We start from the raw sequence: 19714 nt of genomic DNA, 5'->3' as shown, positions 1-19714 counted from the left end.
ACTAATTACTAAGTGTCACGTTAAAAGCGACCATTGGTTTGTGACATGCAGTGATGTTTCTACTGAACAGCCTGGCAAATTAGGTTATTGTGTAACCGATATGTTGACAAATACCATACCATATTATTATTCTGTTCGATTTCTGGAATATCTGACGTTGAGGGCGCAAGTATGCCGAGTAGGATCAGCGTGCCTTGAACTGAAGGTCCGCTTCGTAGCAGGCCAGTTGTTCACCATTCATACTGAGATAGGCCGTAGCTTTGAATTTGCCATCAGCGTGAGGTATGGCTGGGAGATCTATTTCAGTCAATGGAAGATGATAAGCTCCCTGAAACAAATACCATACCATATTATTGCCGGTTGTGAGACACCGGTTTATAATGACATAGAAACAAACTCACTCATTGTATAAAATTTTGACTTTTTTCATTTTTCCGTCTGCTGCCAAAAGCTATGTTTCATGTCAGAAAGGGACATCGAGTCCCGTATAAGATAATCACTTAATATTTTTGCATATGGCATAAAATAATTCTTGAAGACAAATTTTTAAAAAGGCCCGAATACATACCTTTTGAAATGGACAATGACACGGTATCTTGTAAGTACTGAATGGCGGCGGACAGGGCTGAGAGGGTGGGTATGGGATCATTGAACACAGGTCACTATATGTACAAGATCCAACGTTGTCGATACACGGCACTGTCCAATATGTTGCAGCAATCTGTTTATACAATATGATAAAACCATAAATGTCATATTTGACTAACACAAAGCAAAGAAATACATTTATTCACCTAGAACATGCTAGTACGTGCAGGAGTAAAATGCACGTAAGTTTTGAAAGTTCACTGATCAATGTGTGTATGTGCAATATATATATATATATATATATATATATATATATATATATATATATATATATATATATATATATATATATATATATATATATATATATATATATATATTGTAATCAGAGTGACAATCAGCATACATGTACATAGCATAAAGGATAATATGAACAGCAGGACATGCTGCCAGAAGGGCGTAGACGTACAACTTTTAAAAGGAAGGGGTTCATCAATTATTTATCAGGAAGATTAGTTCGGGGATTTACAATCAATATATTCAGATTTTCCTGGCTCAAAATCAGATATCCAGAGGACTATGATGATCAGGAATAGATCTCACCTTCTTTTTGACCTTCATTTCCAACTTCAGAGGGGCATCACACGTGACATTGAGAGTCGCGTTGAATGAGATATTGACTTTTCCTGGGATGGGAATTGTTTCCGGTGTGATTACAAGATTTGCATATATCGGATCAGATGGACCACAATTCTTCCAAGTCATTTTCAGCTGTAATAAAAATACGAAACATCAAAAATAAAAATATACGGTTAGCACATCGCTTATTCCATTCCGAGAGATAATTTGTTTGAAATGACAATAGCCAGCGTACAACACACGTGGATAGTGTATCGTAATGCATGCACTCACAGATTGTATCATTTGGTAAAAATAAGTGTATTTTAAACAAGTTGACGCATGCGGATTACATGCGATTAAAGTTTACCGCAATGTTTCTTCTGTCCATCCATACATGTCCTGTCACGTGATTTTGCATTCTTTGTGGAGGGACCATACATAAAAACACGAAAGGATGTAAACATACCATAGAGCAACTCTATTCTCAGATTTGTGCTCTGGCCAGACCAATTCACCTTAGACATATTGAAAAGGCGGGTATAGAATAAAGTTGACTATAAATAAATATAGCACTTTTCTTCAGTTGCCAATGATGTTTATGAGATAAACCTTTGATCTCCCCTGTCAGAGTTCAAGGATATTCCTGTTTATTGCACGTGTTCGAAAGGAAGAGATCGAATAAAACCGACTGAAAATATATCCTCTCTGACAGACCGTTCGAGATGAATTGGGTCAGCAACCTAAATAAAATATTTCCTGTCAGGAACAGGTGAATAACAAGTTTTAAGAACCTGTGAAAATATGAAATAGTGGCCGTACGTTAATATTTTGTTAAAACTAAATGTTTAAACTGTCCAGTTGTTAAAATGTGGAGCGAATTTACAGGCGTTGTCTAAATACATGTAAACAGCTCAGGCATGTAATTATTCAAGCAGTTTTCCAGTTGAACATTGATGATTATGTCCTACAATGGTCTCGAGATACTGATTTGGGTCGTTGTGGGAATATGCATGAATCGGGACAACAGCGAGCGCGAGGTCTGGCCAAAAATGCTGAAATATTGAAATTTCAAAATTAAGAGACCACCGAACCAACGTGTGTTGAAAAGTATATAGACGTGTTTCATTATCACTAAATGTGAACAGACCGTAAGATCAGCGTGGGAGGAACTGTTTTGGTCAAAAGTGGTAAACACCCATACTTACCATTGTCCCGTTGGAACTGTTAGAATATGTTTGGGTTTTCAACAAGTTTGCCCATAGTTTGTATTGTGGTGACTCATCAGCGGGGAGGCAGGAGACGAATCCGACACCAAAACAGACAACGAAAGCGAGAGCCGTCAGGACATTGAAACTTCTTCTGGTGACAGCCATTTTGGTACATGTATATGACCTGTGTCGACCTTCGTTGCCAGGAAGGCGCAAGTGGACAAAGGACCCCCGTCACAAATGAACGGAAGAATATAAAAAGCCTAAAGAAAGTCAACTGACAGCTTATGTCATCCATATCACACAGGTCTCGAAACTGCGCAGCAGACGACAAGCAGAAGTGCAGCTTCCTGGGCATACTGCCGATATATTTACCAATGACTGGACCATGAATGTAAACCAGAAATAATCTTTCTTGTTGGACTTGAAAGTTGGTTGTCAAATTCTTTGTTTTATAAGTCTGTGTTTGTGATTTCGTTGTTCATGTTGAAAGTCTTTCATTTCCTGCGAAAGAATCTCTTCGACATTCTACTAGTAATGTAGAGATATCTTAGTTTTTCACTCAAATAAATCGGGAGAAATGTTTGCTTTTGTTGTATCTGAAGGTAGTTCAGATGTGTCTAAGATCTTTCAGTCTATAGTCACCGTAGCAGACACCGTAGATTCAAATCACAAAGCCACAGTGAATAAATAGTGTGCAGTTCGTGTAAGCATGTTGACGAAGTTCAGTGACATCAGCACATTTCATTTTTCAGAGACATTAAACACATACAGAGACTATTAATTAGCTGATTATAGAGTGTTTTATCACGGTTTGAACACGAAACAGCACGGAGCAGTGCAGAAGACAAACTCAATCAACCAACGACTGCCCGTCGTACACATGTAAGGACTGATGCATTCTATTACTATGTGTACATATGCATGATAAATGGGTACTACATCTCTATTTTCAGAAAGTTTTTCATGACATATAAAAATCTGGTCTTCTCTGTTTATTCACATTGTAAAAGAAATAGCTGACAAAATATTAAACATTTCCAAATCTTACAGAGTCATACCGGCGTGACGCATCAAAGAGCTAGTCGTGTAGCAACGATCAGTGTCTTTCCACAGTTTGTCCAACTGACATGTTGATGTAACTATTTTTTACATCCATGGTCCACCTGACATGTTGCTCCTCAGTCTCCCATGACTGACATGTTGCTCCTCAGTCTCCCATGAAAACCACATTAAAAACGATCTATGTACATTACAATTGTGAAACATTCGAAAAACAGCCTTCTTTCGCTCATACTTTTCGCGGCAAAAATTGACGAATAATATTGATATTACTATGACTTTATTGCTCAACAACACACTCAGGGAGTGCGGGAAGGCAAAATTTCCAAACTCAAAGATGCAAACTTCAACAAACACTGGATGAAGCTGCTACTGGGAGAGGAACTAAAGTACAAGAAATAAATTTGGCAAGAGGTAGTTTATCTTTGTGAGTAAAGATATACACGAACTTTTCTCTGTCATTCAAATCAAGAAAGCCAGGATTATATAATACAAATTTGTGGATCATGAAAATAGAATGTCTCGATAAGTGGTGTATTTTGGACATTCTATTACACAGTGAAATTTATCCTCAACTAAAGACTAAAAATGTTTGCAGAATCTTTCATTTGCAGGAACTTTTGAAATTGACCTTCTACCCAATTCTATTTGAAGGTTGTGATCCGATATTCTCAGTTTTGTTAGCCACTTCCTATAGGTAAAAATATTTATACACAACAAGTAATTTTCAATATCAAAATTTGTCTTCAATTGTCGGTAAGTTTGGAGCTTATTCTTCTGTATTCCACACTTCCTTGTATCATTATGAATATTTCTCAGCCATGTTTGTTCACAAATTTTACATAAACTATCATATACATTTAACTGTGGAATTGATATTGTAAATAGAAGTTCGATTGCTTTGTATATAATTGGACCATCTGAATTCAACCTAGAGGATGTATAAGCAGACGTTTAAGATGTCATTTGATAAAACTAATCTATGCCACGTTTCTTGAATACATATTAAATCAAAGTGGTAACAATTGATAGGAAATCTTCATCTCCACATGTTTTTGATAAACCACCCTGGATGTTCCAATAATACATGACGAAGAAGTGAGCATTCCTGAATAACGAACAGGAATTACCTCGGCATCATCAATATCATATTTCAAAATATTCATTCATCGTAAGTGCAAGAAAATTTTGTAGATATAATTCCTAAGTTACTGCTGAGTGCTGCAGAATACGAATTTGATCTATTACTAGGAGAAGCACGTTCGTTGCTGAATGACTGCAACCAGGCTGCAGAAATGATAATCAGTATAGTGCTTGCCGTTGAGGGCGCATGTCAACACTTTCAATCGGCCTTGAGCGACACAGCAGCTTCATAACAAGCAATTTCCTTGCCACTCCTACTTATATGGGCAGTCACCTTGTATTTTCCACTTGTTAACCAGTCAGGAACATACGGTATGGCTGGGATTTGAAAGGAACTTGTCGGAAGCCTGTAAACATCCTTTAAGTTAATAAAAAACAGTGGTAATGTTGGGTTTGATATGTTGAATATTCATGTCCATATCATAGCAGACACACAGGCATAAACAAATCAAGGACTACAAACATGTTTGTTTCAATTTTCAAGTTGTATAGTCTTACAGAAGAAGTAATTAGGATAGAAATCCCACTCTCAACTACTGCGGTGATAGTTTCTGTAGAATCTGCCCACATTGTTTCGATTCAATTCACTGATTCAAATATATCTACAGTCCTCCTTGTACATAGATTTGGCTGTGCTCATCAAATATACACAAAACAAGTCTCCAAACACAATTTAGATCATTTAAATCAGTTAAAGTAGGTTAAAATGGACACAGGTGATGTAAGTGACTTTCCAAAATGACTAACTGTTCCTGTAGTAACATGGACCCTATCTGTACAGTCTTTAGAGCCTCCCATGATCAAAGCATCTGGAATTGACAGCAAAGTGGATTAGTTAATTGTGAATCATTGACAAAGTTTTGTGCATTGCTTTTCACAGCATTTTGGTATAGGTTGGAGAGATTTTACTTTTCTCCCCCACATCTCTGAAAAGTACTTTTGTTTTCAATAGTCAAGTTATCTCCATACCATAAGGTTTCTACAGCAACTTAAGCATTAAAGAGGCACTCCCATTTGGTAACATTTTTAAAACACATTTTTTAATGCCAACGGTCGATATTTGACGTGGCGACTGCGCGCGGATCGCGAGATATCGATAAAAACATGTCATTTCCCGAGCGTATTTTTCACATCCCGAAGTTTTACGATCGTTTCTGATTATGACGCGAAATCCACCGAATGTTTGTTGTTGTGCTGATTGGCGATATTCTAGGGAGTCCATAATAAGTTCGAACGACGCAATTTTACCTCCCACTGCGAAGACTTTATATACAGCATTATGCCTTTACCACAGGTCAGTTTTTGAAAACTTCTTCTTAGCTTTGTCGTTGTCATTATTCTAAATCAGTTGTATTATATTTTTAACCAATGCCACATAAACATAAGTTTTTACGTGTTAAATATTAGCCGCCTCCGATGACTACATTTTGTTGTCTGCCACACAGTACGTGTGGTTCGCCGCGCGCGTGGTATGCGTCTATGCATACCACGCGGTAGCCGCTATGTATCAACCGCACGTAACTGGGCTAGTCACCTATGCGAATTCTGGTGGAATCAGCAAAAGATATTTTTCGTTTTATCACCAAGTCAGTAAGACTCAGCTTTCTCCCACGGGGCATGACCGATCACCGAGGCAAGTGGTACTGTGGCGTACAGCAGCATTAGTGTAGACTCGTACTCCATAGCTTAGTTGACAATGGCCCCAGTGCCGAACGTTCGATGTTCGGAAGCTGAATTTAGGTGGGCCACCGGAATTCAAACTTTTACTTTTTTGAAGACATGTTTTTATCGATATCTCGCGATCCGCGCGCAGTCGCCACGTCAAATATCGACCGTTGGCACTAAAAAAATGTGTTTTAAAAATGTTACCAAATGGGAGTGCCACTTTAAAATTGAAGTTTTGACGATGTTGCTGCTTGCAATTGAAGGAATTTTGATGCTCTTGTCTGACAGGTTCTTAAAACCAAACATGCATAACATGGTCCTTACCAATCTCAAACATGAATATGAGAAAGGGGTCTTTGACTCAACTTAACGTACAATGGGGGTTAGAAACAGAACTGAAAGAAAATTTAGTGATACTGTTTTATGAACTTAAAAAGGAAGATCTGGTGGTATAAAAGGGAAACTGTGGGGAGTACTAAGGTTTATGCATTTTGAAACTTTTGCTTCTAAACGTCATCTTCAACAAAGAGTACGTCAAATTTATCAAGAAATTGTCTATCTTTATAAACCAGCGAATGAAGTTTTAAGTACCCATGCACATATTATGAGCTATAGGACTTCTCCCGTTAAAGTCATTATCAGCATCGACGGCTCTCCATTAGGTCAGTGTGTTAAAGCCCAAAACTGCTGTAGCTTTCTGAATGACAAAAGACTATCTGCATTGACCAGAAACTACTTGTGAAACTTTAAAAGATATTTTCTTCCCTTACCTTTGGAAATGGACAATGACAAGGTATCTGGTACGTAATGAAAGGCTTCGGACACGGTTGACGTGGATAATTGAACACAGGTCATCATATGTACACGATCCAATGTTTTCAAAACAATGAATTGTCCAATAGTGCCCAAGATCTACAAATGGAATACCTTCCTCAATCATATAAATAATACATGTAATACGTATGCCCTGAAATGTACTGGATGCAGACACATGGTATATGCTGATAAATACTAATAATCAGTAGCGTCTTGCAGGACACCATCTAAGCAAATCATATTTACACATCTTTAACATATTTACACATCATATCACTATGCATGGTTAGATTACTAAATTAGTATATCGATTGTGAAGTTGGTTGAAGCGTAAAAATTATACGAAAATATCTCTTCTTGAATGTTGATATATATATTACATTTCACGAACCTGTTAATTCCTCACAATGTCATGTTTATGACTGACACTCGTTTTGTGCAAAGTTCATACTAGCCCTCTTCTGATTTGCCATTGTTCATATGTACTCTGAGTTGGAGTCAAACGCTATAAGCGAAAAGCTATTACCTTTTAACTATCTCAACTGTATAACATGCACACTCTTTAATTGGCAATAAAATAAAATGAAATGAAATAAAATGAAATGAAATGTTACATTTGCGATATAACAAGGTCAAAACCTAGCTGTCCAAGAGACATGAAGTAACTGTCTACAACTTAAATTCTGTACTTTAGAGCAATGAATTTTTGGAATCTTTTGGGAGGTTATTGAAAAGGGAATGACCGACTATTCTGCCAAAAGTAATATATAACAAGGGAAAATTACTAAAGTAAAACTGTTTTTATTTTTCCGATGCATAAAAATTTGTGATCATTTGCGTCGTACAGTAACTGTAACACATGTCAGCTGTACAAAACATCAATTAATCTCGCCAGTGAACAAAATTATTCATATTTGCGGGACCCATGTAAAATGCAAACTGTATTTTAGCTATCATCAAAAGTATACTGTCACCCGTTCCATTTTTGCCACAGTTACCATGGAAAGAGAAAACCTAACCAATCACAGATTTTAAGCGGGTGGCCGCTTTTTCAAAACAGCGCCCTCACATGAGCATTTTGAATATCAAGGAACGCCCCCTTTGACCATATATGAGCATATTTAGATTACAGGTGACTGACACCTTTAACAAAAGTTTTTCAAATGTTTCATGTCACAGTACTTCCAAAAATCCATCCCAGCCATTTGTAGTACACGACCGGTATTCGCTTTTGACTCGCTGGTTCACTCCACAGTTCTTTTCCTGGTCCTATGATGCAGTGCAGGCTAGGTATGCAAAGCGTACTTTACTCAGAACTTTTTAAGCTGGAAGATATGTTACTCATAGAACACTATGGCAGGTAACAACCAGACCAGCTATACTTTGAATACAAAATACACGAGGCATTTTTTGGCATTGTAAATTTGTGTCACTCTTGTCTAACCATCGGTCGTAAAACATAAAATCAGTATTTTTTGTTGTTTTGAGTGTTTATACGGTGTTTGATACAGCCACAGCTATGCATTATGGGATAACTTGGAAAAGGTCTATACAGCATGAGCTATGGCAAGTGCGCATGTCAGAGCTGGGTCTAAGTCTCAGCATACCTGTTGCTGGTTTATTGTTTTTAGTAGTTTATTTTCACATGTACGTATACATATTCAAACACTCACACATAAATATACGTGTATATGCATGACTGTGAGCTAGGTAACACAATAATTATAATGGATGATGTGTCCTACCTTCTTTTTGATCTTCAGTTTTAATCTCAGAGGAGCATCACAAGTAATGTCAAGGGTAGCGTTGAATGAGATTTTGACCTTCCCTGGGATGGGAATTGGGTCTGGTGAGATCTCAACGTTGGCATGTATTGGATCAGATGGACCACAGTTCTGCCATGTCATTCCAATTTGCTATTAAATAAATAGAGAAATAAGTATATATATATATATATATATATATATATATATATATATATAGTATATATGAAATACATTGACGAATGAAAATATATAGTAATACATTGACAAATAAAATATATATATATATATATATATATATATATATATATATATATATATATATATATATATATATATATATAATATATATATATATATATATATATAATATACACACTCTTCATGGTTGACTGGAGTGCCAAAGTGACTGATATAGTGTTTGGCAGCACCAAGTTGGCAAAGGTGTTGGTATGTGGTAGTCAGTTCCATTTTCTAGGTAGAATTGCAGGCAAAGTTCATCAAGTAAATTTGTTTTCATGACGACATTTGGAGACAAGTTCTGACCTTTTGTTGAGAAGACTGTTCTTGTTAGCGTTGATTATGCAGAGTTTTTGTGCGAGGCACAAGTTGCAGCGTTTTGTTTCTTTGGTGTATGCTGTTGCCCTGGTGACAATAGACCAGCTGATGTTGAATGGCAGTCCTGTTTGTTTTAGTTCCATATATATATATATATATATATATATACGAGAATGAGAGAGATCCCCTGCACGTCTATGAGAACTGCATCTATAAAACCATGCTACCTCCATGATAAAACTTTTTGTAAACTGTTTCGCTCCGTTAGCAATGTGGTTAAGATTAACTTACTATTGTCTTGTTGGTTCTGTTACCATGATCAGTTTTCAGTAAGTCTGTCCATACTTTGAAGTGTACAGACTCGTTGACAGGATGGCTGGTGACTTGCCCAAGACTAAAACAGGTGATGAAAGTGAGAGCTGTTAGGACACAGATGCTTCTTTTCACGACAGCCATGTTGGTATGACCTGTTTGTGACCTTCTTTTCTACGAAGGCAGAGGTCTCCTTGTGTGGGTTGACTCATAGACGGACAAAGGAGGTCACGCGCACACACAACAATGGGAGACCAGACAGAAAGTGAAAGAAGATGACGTGTTAACTGATCAGTTAACACGTCATTTATATTTATAAACTTCTTTTGGCTAGCACACAGACATCCCAGTATTCAATCATTGAATCTGCTACCTCCATGATTGAATGCAGTTTGAAGAAAAGTGTGCATATCATGGGCATGTTGTTGATCTTTCATTTTCCAATTACGTTGTATGTATGTAGCAAATGTTGACTGGTGAAAACACTGGGCATTACAACATGCTTGGAGCCAGCAGAAATGGCTGCAGACAGAAAACAACGCCAATCAAACAGTCACTGTTCTTCTTTCATAAATACAAGGACTCACACACACTTTCACTTTTTGCCCGTGTACACAAGAGCTTCCTCTTTTTATTTTCTGAAACTCATGTATTTCATTTGGTCTCCTTTATCTTCACTGAGTAAAAGGAATCATTGACAACTTTGTTTGCCAGATTCTTTGGAAAAAAATTCACTATTATTGCTGATTACAAACATTCTGACTACTTTACGTATTCAAGTCACAACATGTGCTAGCGTGTATGCATGAGTTTTAGATCAAGAAGTCACTTGCCAAACAGTCACAAGATTAGTTTGCGTCCTCTCATTAAATTCAAAGATGTTATTTTTTACGTGTTTCTTATCAAAATCTTGTATCGACTTATTCTTCAATTAAAAGCTTGAGGAGATCCCTCCATTTGCATTGTCAATATATTGTAAATGAAGTCTGTTACCACATCAAAACTTTCGGCCGCAACTGTCTTTGGAGTTGAATGAAACAGTTTTACTGGTGTGCTCAAAATGAACATCATAAAAAATCACATTAAAAACTGAATTCACTGATAGTTTTAAAGTGCCAGTAGCTGTAACTTTTGATGTTTTTTTTTCACTATTTTGATTTTTTGTCCTGGATTTCAATGGCAAATTCTTTTTTTACTCCACAAGGCATGATGAAATACCAACTATTCAGCTTGTCAACGTAGCATTTATATGTGTAAAATGGACTGTTTTTGTTTACATTTGAATTCTAGTCCAGACCAGAATTCACTCGTCAACAATTACAATGCAGTCCGTACACGCAAAGGCTGAGTTGACAAGCCGAATAATGTGTATCTCAACATACTTTCGGGAGTAGAGCAAGCCATTGTAGTTGACATTAAAAACAAAAATAGCAAAAAAAATTGTCAAAAGTTACAGCTACTGGCCTTTCAACATTGATATTTGTAGATAAAGCAGAATGGATTTAATCAAAACTGACCCTGTTACTCGAACCTTCATCTGTGGTTTAACTTGTTAGAGAGAGAAAGACCCATACTAAGGAAATGTCACAGAAACAGTAATGAACAGAAGGACATGTTTACAAGACGTAAATGATTTCTGTCATCTTCCAAATGTATCACAAATAGCATACAACCACTTAGGAAAATGATGCACCATGTCTTTCAAAAGCAACTGTAATAGTCTATTTTGAAGAAAAAAAAGATGAAGAACATGCTCCTTATACATGTGCTAATTTTTTCTCCCAGTGTCTGAAACTGACATTTTGTCAATAAACCTTGTTGTCATATAAAGATTACATAATTACAAAAGAGTTGAAGAGAGAAGTCCCTTGCTATTTCATTGACAAAGTTCATCACAAAAAATATGAAACAATTGGCCACCAAATGTACAATTTTGAATTGTAAACAACTTTCACCAGCAGCATCATTTTACATATTTTAATTTATCCCATTATTTGTTATTTGCATAAAAATTTTCCACTATGATTCCTAAAATCTACAGATTTCAGAGTACTGCAGAGTATAAATTTCATCAGTGTGAAAAAATGTGAAGAAAAGGAGAGGCACATGTGTTGCTCAGTGACTGTGACCTGGCTTATATCAAAAGTTAAGTCTTGTGTAACAGTAGCCGTTGAGGGCGCACTTCGATATGCTCAGTCAGCCTCAGGGACTCGGCTGATCAGTCAGCCTTGAGGGATACGTCAGCCTCGTAGCAGGCCAGCTCCCTACCACTCATACTGAGATGTGCAGTAGCTTGGTAATCTCCATCTGTCAGCCAGGAAGGAATGTCAGGTATTGTGGGGATTTCAATGGAACTTGGTGGAAGACTGTACATGCCCTGGAATTTCAAAAAAAGAATGTTTAATGATATTTCACTTTTAATACCTGCCCATACACATCATGAAAAAAATTCCATGTTTTGTTTTAATGTTTCCAGCTTTACAGAGTCTGAAGACAGAAGATTAGGAATACCAGTTATTTCCAAGAAGATTTCCTAGATTTTATAGAAATTATTCCCAGATAAAATTTGGTAAAATTCTGTTGAAACTTAAACAGCTTCCAAAATAACATCAAAATATTTTGATGTTATAAGCCCTGAAATAATGAAAATTATGGTTTGGAAAAGATTTCACGAGGGCACAAAAAAAAGAATTCTATGTTAACACAAATTTATCTTGTTAAAAATAACATGACATTATGTCACTCAACAGGCACTGGACATTAAAATTTACTAGTAATAATTGCGTTACAGCTGAAGTATGGTAGTAATGCCATTATCATTGTTATAATTGGACAAACAAAACAAAATACATTAATTCATCTCTTTCTAAAGACAGTACCTTTGGAAATGGACACTGGCAAGGTATCTTGTAAGTACTGAGTGGTTCCGGACACGGCTGGGATGGCGGAAAAGGAATCATGGAACACAGGTCATCGTATGTACATGATCCAATGTTGTCAACGCATGGAATTTCAACAAAAATTCCAACAACCTGTTAGAAGAGACAGACACAATAAATTTTACTACATCAGTCAAGATAAATTAATTGAAGATAAATTATGCATAGTTCACGGGATACTGACATATACCATAGTCCTGCCAGAAAGGATTTCAGCAAACAACAGCCTGTAGAGTAAAATTGAGTGTTTTGTGTCATGTACATGAAACTCAGAAAGCATTAGGGATGCAGTTTCACACTGCACTGGGCAAGAGATGAATAGAAATAGAAATCTGGCTTTGATTGATTGACAAGCTGATAAACAGAACCCTGAATCCTGTGATTTGAGGAAGACAAAGTTAAAGGGTAAGCAAAGAGGAAATTCTTTGAACCAGGAAGAGTACTACCTAAATAAATAAATACCAGGGCTTGTCTGAGGAAGTGGTGTGTAAATCACAGGTATAGAATACCTGGGTCAGTTTACACATTCGTTATCACATTGTTATGCACAGTAGTTCTTTCAAGAGACACGTAACGTAATGAAGCTAGACAAGGAAACTAACATGTACATATACCGGTAGTTTCTATGTGGCAGTTTTGTACTGTGACGTGATTAACCCTTTGACTGCCAAACTTTTTGTCACCTTTACAAAATATAATGTATAATTTTTTTCAGATCCAGACAATTTTTTTCAGATTTTCGCAAAATTTTGATCAAAAGCTGTAGCCAAAAAAAGTTGTGTTCATTTGATGGTCTAAAATTATCAAAACAGAAACAATAGAAAAATTCACAAAAATTGGTAAATACAACATGTGTCGCACTAAAATTTTGGTAGGACCAACTAAAGTTCTCAAAGGGTTATATCAATACAGCTGTTATCTTTGATAACTAATAGGATACAGCCCAGAAAGGTTTAATTTACACTCATCTATATTGGTTGGAAGAACTGCAGAAATCTAATGAGGTGCTCACTCATCTGTTTACATACCTTCTTTTTGAGCTCCAGTTTAAGCTGCAGGGGAGCACCAAAGGTGATATCAAAGGTCGCATTGAAAGACAGCTGGATGTTCCCTGGGATGGGTATTGTCTCTGGTGTGATGACTACGTTTGCATGTATTGGATCAGATGAACCACAGTTCTTCCATGTCATGCCCAGCTATAAAGAAACATGATATGTGCCAACAAAATGCCTTACGATTAGCCTTGAGATGTACAAAAACACAGTTTGGCTGTGACAAACCGTGTTAACAATTAACATGTGCACCTAAGAATAATTGTAATTGCATTAAGTGCATAAAAAAGGAATTATTTAGCTGACGGTTTCACCTCTTCTGGAGGGACCGTGATTTAGCTGACAAATATCCTTTCTGAATAATGGTGACTATTTATTTCAAATGTCTGTTGAGTTTTAATGAGGTCAATCAACAAGTACTATAATGCTATCTGTTGATGTCTCAACTAATTGAAACAAAAAAATGTTTGCATCATTATGTATGTGTTTGTACAATAACAACAGTATGTTAAAAGGCATGTAAAAGGCAAAATGTAAACTCCAGTGAGCTATTTGATTGGTCGTTATATCAAGTATGGTATTAATGCTAAACAATCATTGACTGCTGGTTTGCATAGGACCCACTTAATCATTAAATATACACTGCAAATGTTTTGGGCTTATGACTCTCCCCTTTGGGTATGCTTTATACTCTTATCTGATTTGTGTCCTCCAAATAAAGCCACTAAAATAGGTAAACTCCATGGCATCCCTGCTACTAATTCTCCTTTATAAGTAAATGAGAAAGTCTAACAATTTCTGCGACAATAGTCAGTACAGGTCACATGATTTGTTTCTAATCACCTGATTATCAGCTGGTAACGATACAATAGAAGACCAGTGTTGTTATGTGTCGAACCTTTCAAATTCAGGGAACATAATAGTTGTTGAAAGTTATCGTTCATTGACGAATATGGTGATGGGGGACCATGGGTGTGGACAGATGGATGGCAGGCCATAGTCAATACAGCATCGGATAAGACATGATGATTCTATCAGCTTTTGAAAATGAAAACACATCTCAAGGGACACTGCGTGGTTTGTTACTGAACGGTTCGTCTGCCTGACGAAGCATACACTACCAACAGAAGATGGCAACATTTACCTTTCACTGTGAAGTGCCCGGGTTTATTTTACCGATCACTCATTTGAAACCCTTCAAAAACATTCGCAGATGCTTTGCAAACTATGGGCCTTTCTGTTTGATTTGTTTTCATATTTTGACTAGATACTCGTCCAACACAGGCACTGAGGCAGGTGTGTTACAAGGCGAGGAGCGCGAGGCGAGGTCGTGGTTGGTATCGAACTCATCTCATGCCACACGAATAAGAGACGACGCCCCTTTCTTATGATAGTGGTGCATCAGATTAACAGTGACTTGTTTTTTCTGGGCGATCTCCCGTAGAAACATAGGGAGAAAACTCGTAAAATGGTGAAGCATATAACGGGACCAAGGCCGTTTTCACACGAGTCAACAATCCGACACAAGGTGGCATTGAAATACATACTTTCACCGTACGTGAAGCACATGATATTCAATGCACGCGGCCACTGTGATTCTATCTACATGTACTGAGAGTGAGACGATCGACTTACCCTGGTCGCATTGGAACTGTGAGGCTTCTGTGGTATGCTCAATAAGTCCATCAGTAATTTATACTGAAGCGACTCGTCTACTGGGTGAGCAGTGACGAACCTGAAAGAAAAACAGGCGATGAAAGTGAGAGCCGCAGCGACAACCATGCCGTTCCTGAGGATAGCCATGTTGGTATTAGTTTTACCCACAATGCTCTGCGGAAAACACAAGGCCAACAAACTTCTTTTGAATAGCAACCCGCCAGCACTGCACGGATCACATGCCAAGAATCACAAGGAAGTCAGGCTTCTGCTTAAATTATCATTGTTTGTCTTTTTTTTTGCTTGTTTGTGTCTGCCAATGTATAAATTATAATTTCTGCTTTAATTAAAACAATGATTTAATAAGAAGCATAAAACATGATCTGTATCATTCTCGACCACTGTTCACATTTTCCGTTGCAAAAATTGTTGTCCAAAAGCCCGCAATTTCAGCAGTTTGAACATAAAACATCCTATTTCAGCAATTTATGGCTTTGTTTTATTTTGTTTTTCGGGCAGGGTCGAATCATAATTGCGTCGTCGGATTTTCTCTTATGGGGAGGTCAAACCTCGGAGGTAGCTGCACAAGTTTCGTTTGGTACTCCATCCAAGGTCCCTTTGTAAATGGCGATTTACATCCAACAAAGTAAATTAAATGGAGTTACCTACACAGACGATATGACTACTCCCCTACAACTACGTTATGATGCCGTGCATACTAAAAATATTACTAACAACTTTTTACTGGTTTATCTTATTCATTTACTGAAATGTAGCTAGGGGAGACACTGTTTTAGCAGAATAAGCTTATTTATTTATTTACAACCAAGAAACTCGATTTACATGTAGAAACAAAACGATAGGCCTATACTCAACAAAAACGTAAAGAACAAAATATAAAAACAACAGATGACAATTTTACTACAGTTGAAAATCAAGTGTTACAATCTCATTCACAAAAACTAATGCCCCTCTCCCTAAGATCACGTTAAAACTTCAGAAATTAGCTTCCTCCTTCCCATTTCTAAAAGTAGTTGACGTAACCATGGCAGTGTATAGTACTCAGTTTTCAGTTTCTACCTAGCGGCGTTTAAAAAAACAAAAATATTACTTTTCGTTAACTTCTTCTTTCTTTTCTCTGGCTACATGACTTCTTCTCCGTGTTACAGGCTATCAGTGATGACGTCAGCCAGGGCATTTGTGCAGCCCTTGGTAAAATCGCACTTGGTTGTATGTCGGGCTTTTAAGCAATCAATGCATCTTAACATAGAAAAGTCACACGTATAAGTACATTGACCATGCTCAAATACGCCTTTAAAAATATTTATGGTAATCTGAATTATAATTATCAATATTTTACTATTGGTTGCTCATTATCTAGGCCACCATACCATATTGGGTTGAGATGTTTTCGTTCTTCTAGGCTCAGTTATATATTTAGAAAATGACCGAAGTGTTCATTGGTTTTAATTGGCAACCTAAATTTTCCAAGTCGCGGCGGCTTACCTTGTGGCATTTCTGTATCGGCGGTCATGGTAAGGATACATTAAAAACAACAACGACAAGAGTAAGAACAAAAATATTAACGATAAACGAAAACAACAACAACAATCATAATTGTTTTAATAATCACCACCATTATTGATTTATTCTTATAGCATCTAAATCCAAATAGAAACAGTGATCAGAGACACTTAATATTTGTTTAAAACCTTACAATATCGAACAACAAGCTCCAATGGTGGCTCTATTGGATATGTCGCTGTCAACATTGTTGGACAGTCAGTTTAACAGCAATATTTGGCCTACATGTAATTTTTATCCGCTACATCGACGATGTTCCCGACGACATAAAAATGACAAACACAACAGAGAAGAATAAAAATTTCCGGGTTGGAATATTGTGGGGTTACTTCCGATAAAGTGAATGGAAACACATTATTGAATGAACAATCCTATAAATAACCTACTCCATACACGCACTTCGAGCGATTGCCGCATACCTATGCAAGGCAATCCTATTTCGGATGCATCTGGATCGTGACAAGTAATGGACTGTAGAGACTGTGCGATGGTGCATGCAACGGGGAAGTTAATTTCTACAAGTACAATTAAGTTGGTGCCATACAGTGATGAATTCACTTTGTTCATTGTACATGAAGTTGAAATCTGTCGAAATGTTTCAATACAGGGTTCGAAGGCTTGAAGGCTATCGACAGGAAGTGTAGGGTGTGCTCAACATAGGTCTTAGGAGGGTGATCAATGAGGATAAACTTGGCCTATTCCCATCTATGCCGTTTGTGTGTATGTGTGTGTTTGTTTGTTTGTATGTGTGTGTGTATTTTTACGAAAATTTGTAGATACTGAATGTAAAATTAATGTGATATTCGCAGGAATGGGGAGATACGTATAGGCCTAGATGTTCTACAGCATTCACCGTTGGCACGCCTGTGCTCACAGACAAGAAGATTCCCCTTGTCTGTGAAAACGAATCAAGATATTCACACACATACCTTGTAATGATATGCTTGGAGTTTCAACCTTTGAGATAACGAAAGAGTGGTGGAGAGACAAGGAATTATTCGGACATCGATATCAACACCATTTATGAGTCAGAGGACTACGTTGTCTTTATATAGTTCCTTCAGCTCGAAGCTACCTTCATCGAAAGAAGCCCGGAAAGATATGGTCTTCGGGGCTCGTTTGGCCGCAAGACCACTTTTAAGAGTCTTACTTAAAACCGAATACACAAATCTTAACATTTCACAGCTCCTTCATTGATTTTATTATTCCTATATACAGAGGTAAAGGCACCGGAATTTCGGAGATGTAACCCCTTAAGGTAATATGCACCTCGAAAGTGAAAGACTTAAACTTTTGCTCTAACTTTCCTCAAGGAATCTTTCAGTCATTCTCTTTCAAAATCAAGAATAAAAATAGGGGGTCACCGTGCAAATATTTGTACTAGAGAAACAGATTAACCAAGATGTACCGATATTAGAAATTCAAAATGGCCGCCATCCCTGTGTTAACTCTATGGAGAAAAATAAAAAATTTTGAATTTCGAAAAACTAAGCCGGTGAAAAGTTTTCTTTCACCAAGAGCTTTAAAATGAATCCCCACATGTGGTATATCAGAAGAGAATTGTAAAAGTTTGAGAATCCCAATGTCTGTCCCCGAGGTGCGTTCTACCTTAAATCATAAAATTACGCCAGATAGTATGAAGGATTTATCACTATTGACTGTTTATATCATAGGCGCTTGGCACATTGCTGGGATAATAATCGTATTTAATATGTAGAATGCCTATATTGAACTTGATTATTAAATGAAAGAACAAGAACTCTGTGCAGCAGTGGACAACGGGCCAAAGCCGGGCCCAAGCCCTGCAGAGCTCTACAGCCGCTCGGTTAAGCTAGCCGACATGTACATTGATATCACGTACCGTTATTCTTTAATAAATAATCAAGTCATGTAGACATTCTACACATTGATGATTATGCAATGCTTTGGCCGGGCCCGAGCCAGGCAGTCATAGGTACAATGCCAGTCAACATGTAAGCCTATAGGCCTACACTAATATCGCGTACGGTGATTCTTTTACTGAATAATCAAGTTGTATATAGACATTCTAAATATTAAATACGATTATTATCCCAGCAATGTGCCAAGCGCCTGTGGTTTATATTGAAATAAAGCCGTTACTCTTTGATATTGCTTTCTGATTGGTTTGAGAGAGTGGTGGGGGCACTATCGATCGAAGCGAATAAATTGCAACCAACTTTCAATCAAGTTGGAACAGACGATCATCGAGGAACGTGATCATCAACTTGGACAACCATATCGTTTTTAGGATACCTTGTAAAAGCTGATTTATTTATTTTTTTATTTTATTTCACTTGGTTTTTACCTTAAGTCCAGATGGGCCGTGCACACGACCAATACCTATACGCAATAAAGTTCGGGAAATAAAAAAGACATAGAAAAACATAGCAAAAACAACAATACACGAACCACAAGACATGGCAATAAGAATGTAATACAATTAGATTTGAATAGAGCCCCCCCCCCCCCCCCCCCCCCCCCCGAACACGATCGGAAATAATTTAGGCTCGGAGAATCGGATCTTTATATTTTTCAAATTTCTCAAAAGTGTTTGTGCCCTATAGCTAAATGTTGCAAATCACTCATAAAAACAAGTGCATTGCGTAAAGAGAAAAGCAGATGAACTTACATTTGCAGATCAAACCAGCATTAATTCATTATCCAATTATCCCAAATTAGTTCCAATTGTGTTCAAGGTAAGTGTGTTCAGGAGGAAAATAAATTAA

At 37.2% G+C, this 19714-nt stretch overlaps 3 protein-coding genes across 3 annotated transcripts in view; all 3 read right to left on the bottom strand.

Moving 5' to 3' along the window:
- The window catches only part of LOC139131803 (ganglioside GM2 activator-like), a 2632-nt gene extending 35 nt beyond the window's left edge, over positions 1-2597 (bottom strand). Inside the window, exons 1-4 of the mRNA XM_070698073.1 lie at positions 2415-2597; positions 1192-1359; positions 569-721; positions 1-328 (exon numbers count right to left, since the gene is read on the bottom strand). The exon at positions 1-328 is cut by the window's left edge and continues 35 nt beyond it. Of these exons, the coding sequence (XP_070554174.1) occupies positions 185-328; positions 569-721; positions 1192-1359; positions 2415-2582 (633 nt within the window). The 5' untranslated portion in view covers positions 2583-2597 and the 3' untranslated portion in view covers positions 1-184. The remainder of the gene's footprint in view (positions 329-568; positions 722-1191; positions 1360-2414) is intronic.
- Positions 2598-3742: 1145 nt separating this feature from the next.
- Positions 3743-10198, bottom strand: LOC139131804 (uncharacterized). The gene is made up of 4 exons (XM_070698074.1): positions 9716-10198; positions 8849-9019; positions 7058-7199; positions 3743-4980 (listed from the first exon to the last, which is right to left on the bottom strand). Exons 1-4 carry the CDS (start codon positions 9878-9880, stop codon positions 4922-4924), a joined length of 537 nt encoding a protein of 178 aa, XP_070554175.1. The 5' UTR covers positions 9881-10198; the 3' UTR covers positions 3743-4921.
- Positions 10199-10329: 131 nt separating this feature from the next.
- Positions 10330-18063, bottom strand: LOC139131801 (ganglioside GM2 activator-like). The gene is made up of 4 exons (XM_070698072.1): positions 15363-18063; positions 13704-13871; positions 12616-12768; positions 10330-12113 (listed from the first exon to the last, which is right to left on the bottom strand). Exons 1-4 carry the CDS (start codon positions 15528-15530, stop codon positions 11955-11957), a joined length of 648 nt encoding a protein of 215 aa, XP_070554173.1. The 5' UTR covers positions 15531-18063; the 3' UTR covers positions 10330-11954.
- Positions 18064-19714: the final 1651 nt, after the last annotated feature.

The sequence above is a fragment of the Ptychodera flava genome, chromosome 4, assembly GCF_041260155.1.
Source record: "Ptychodera flava strain L36383 chromosome 4, AS_Pfla_20210202, whole genome shotgun sequence".
Taxonomy (NCBI): domain Eukaryota; kingdom Metazoa; phylum Hemichordata; class Enteropneusta; family Ptychoderidae; genus Ptychodera; species Ptychodera flava.
The sequence above is the reverse complement of the archived record's forward strand: the minus strand, read 5'-3'. Positions and strand labels throughout refer to the sequence as shown.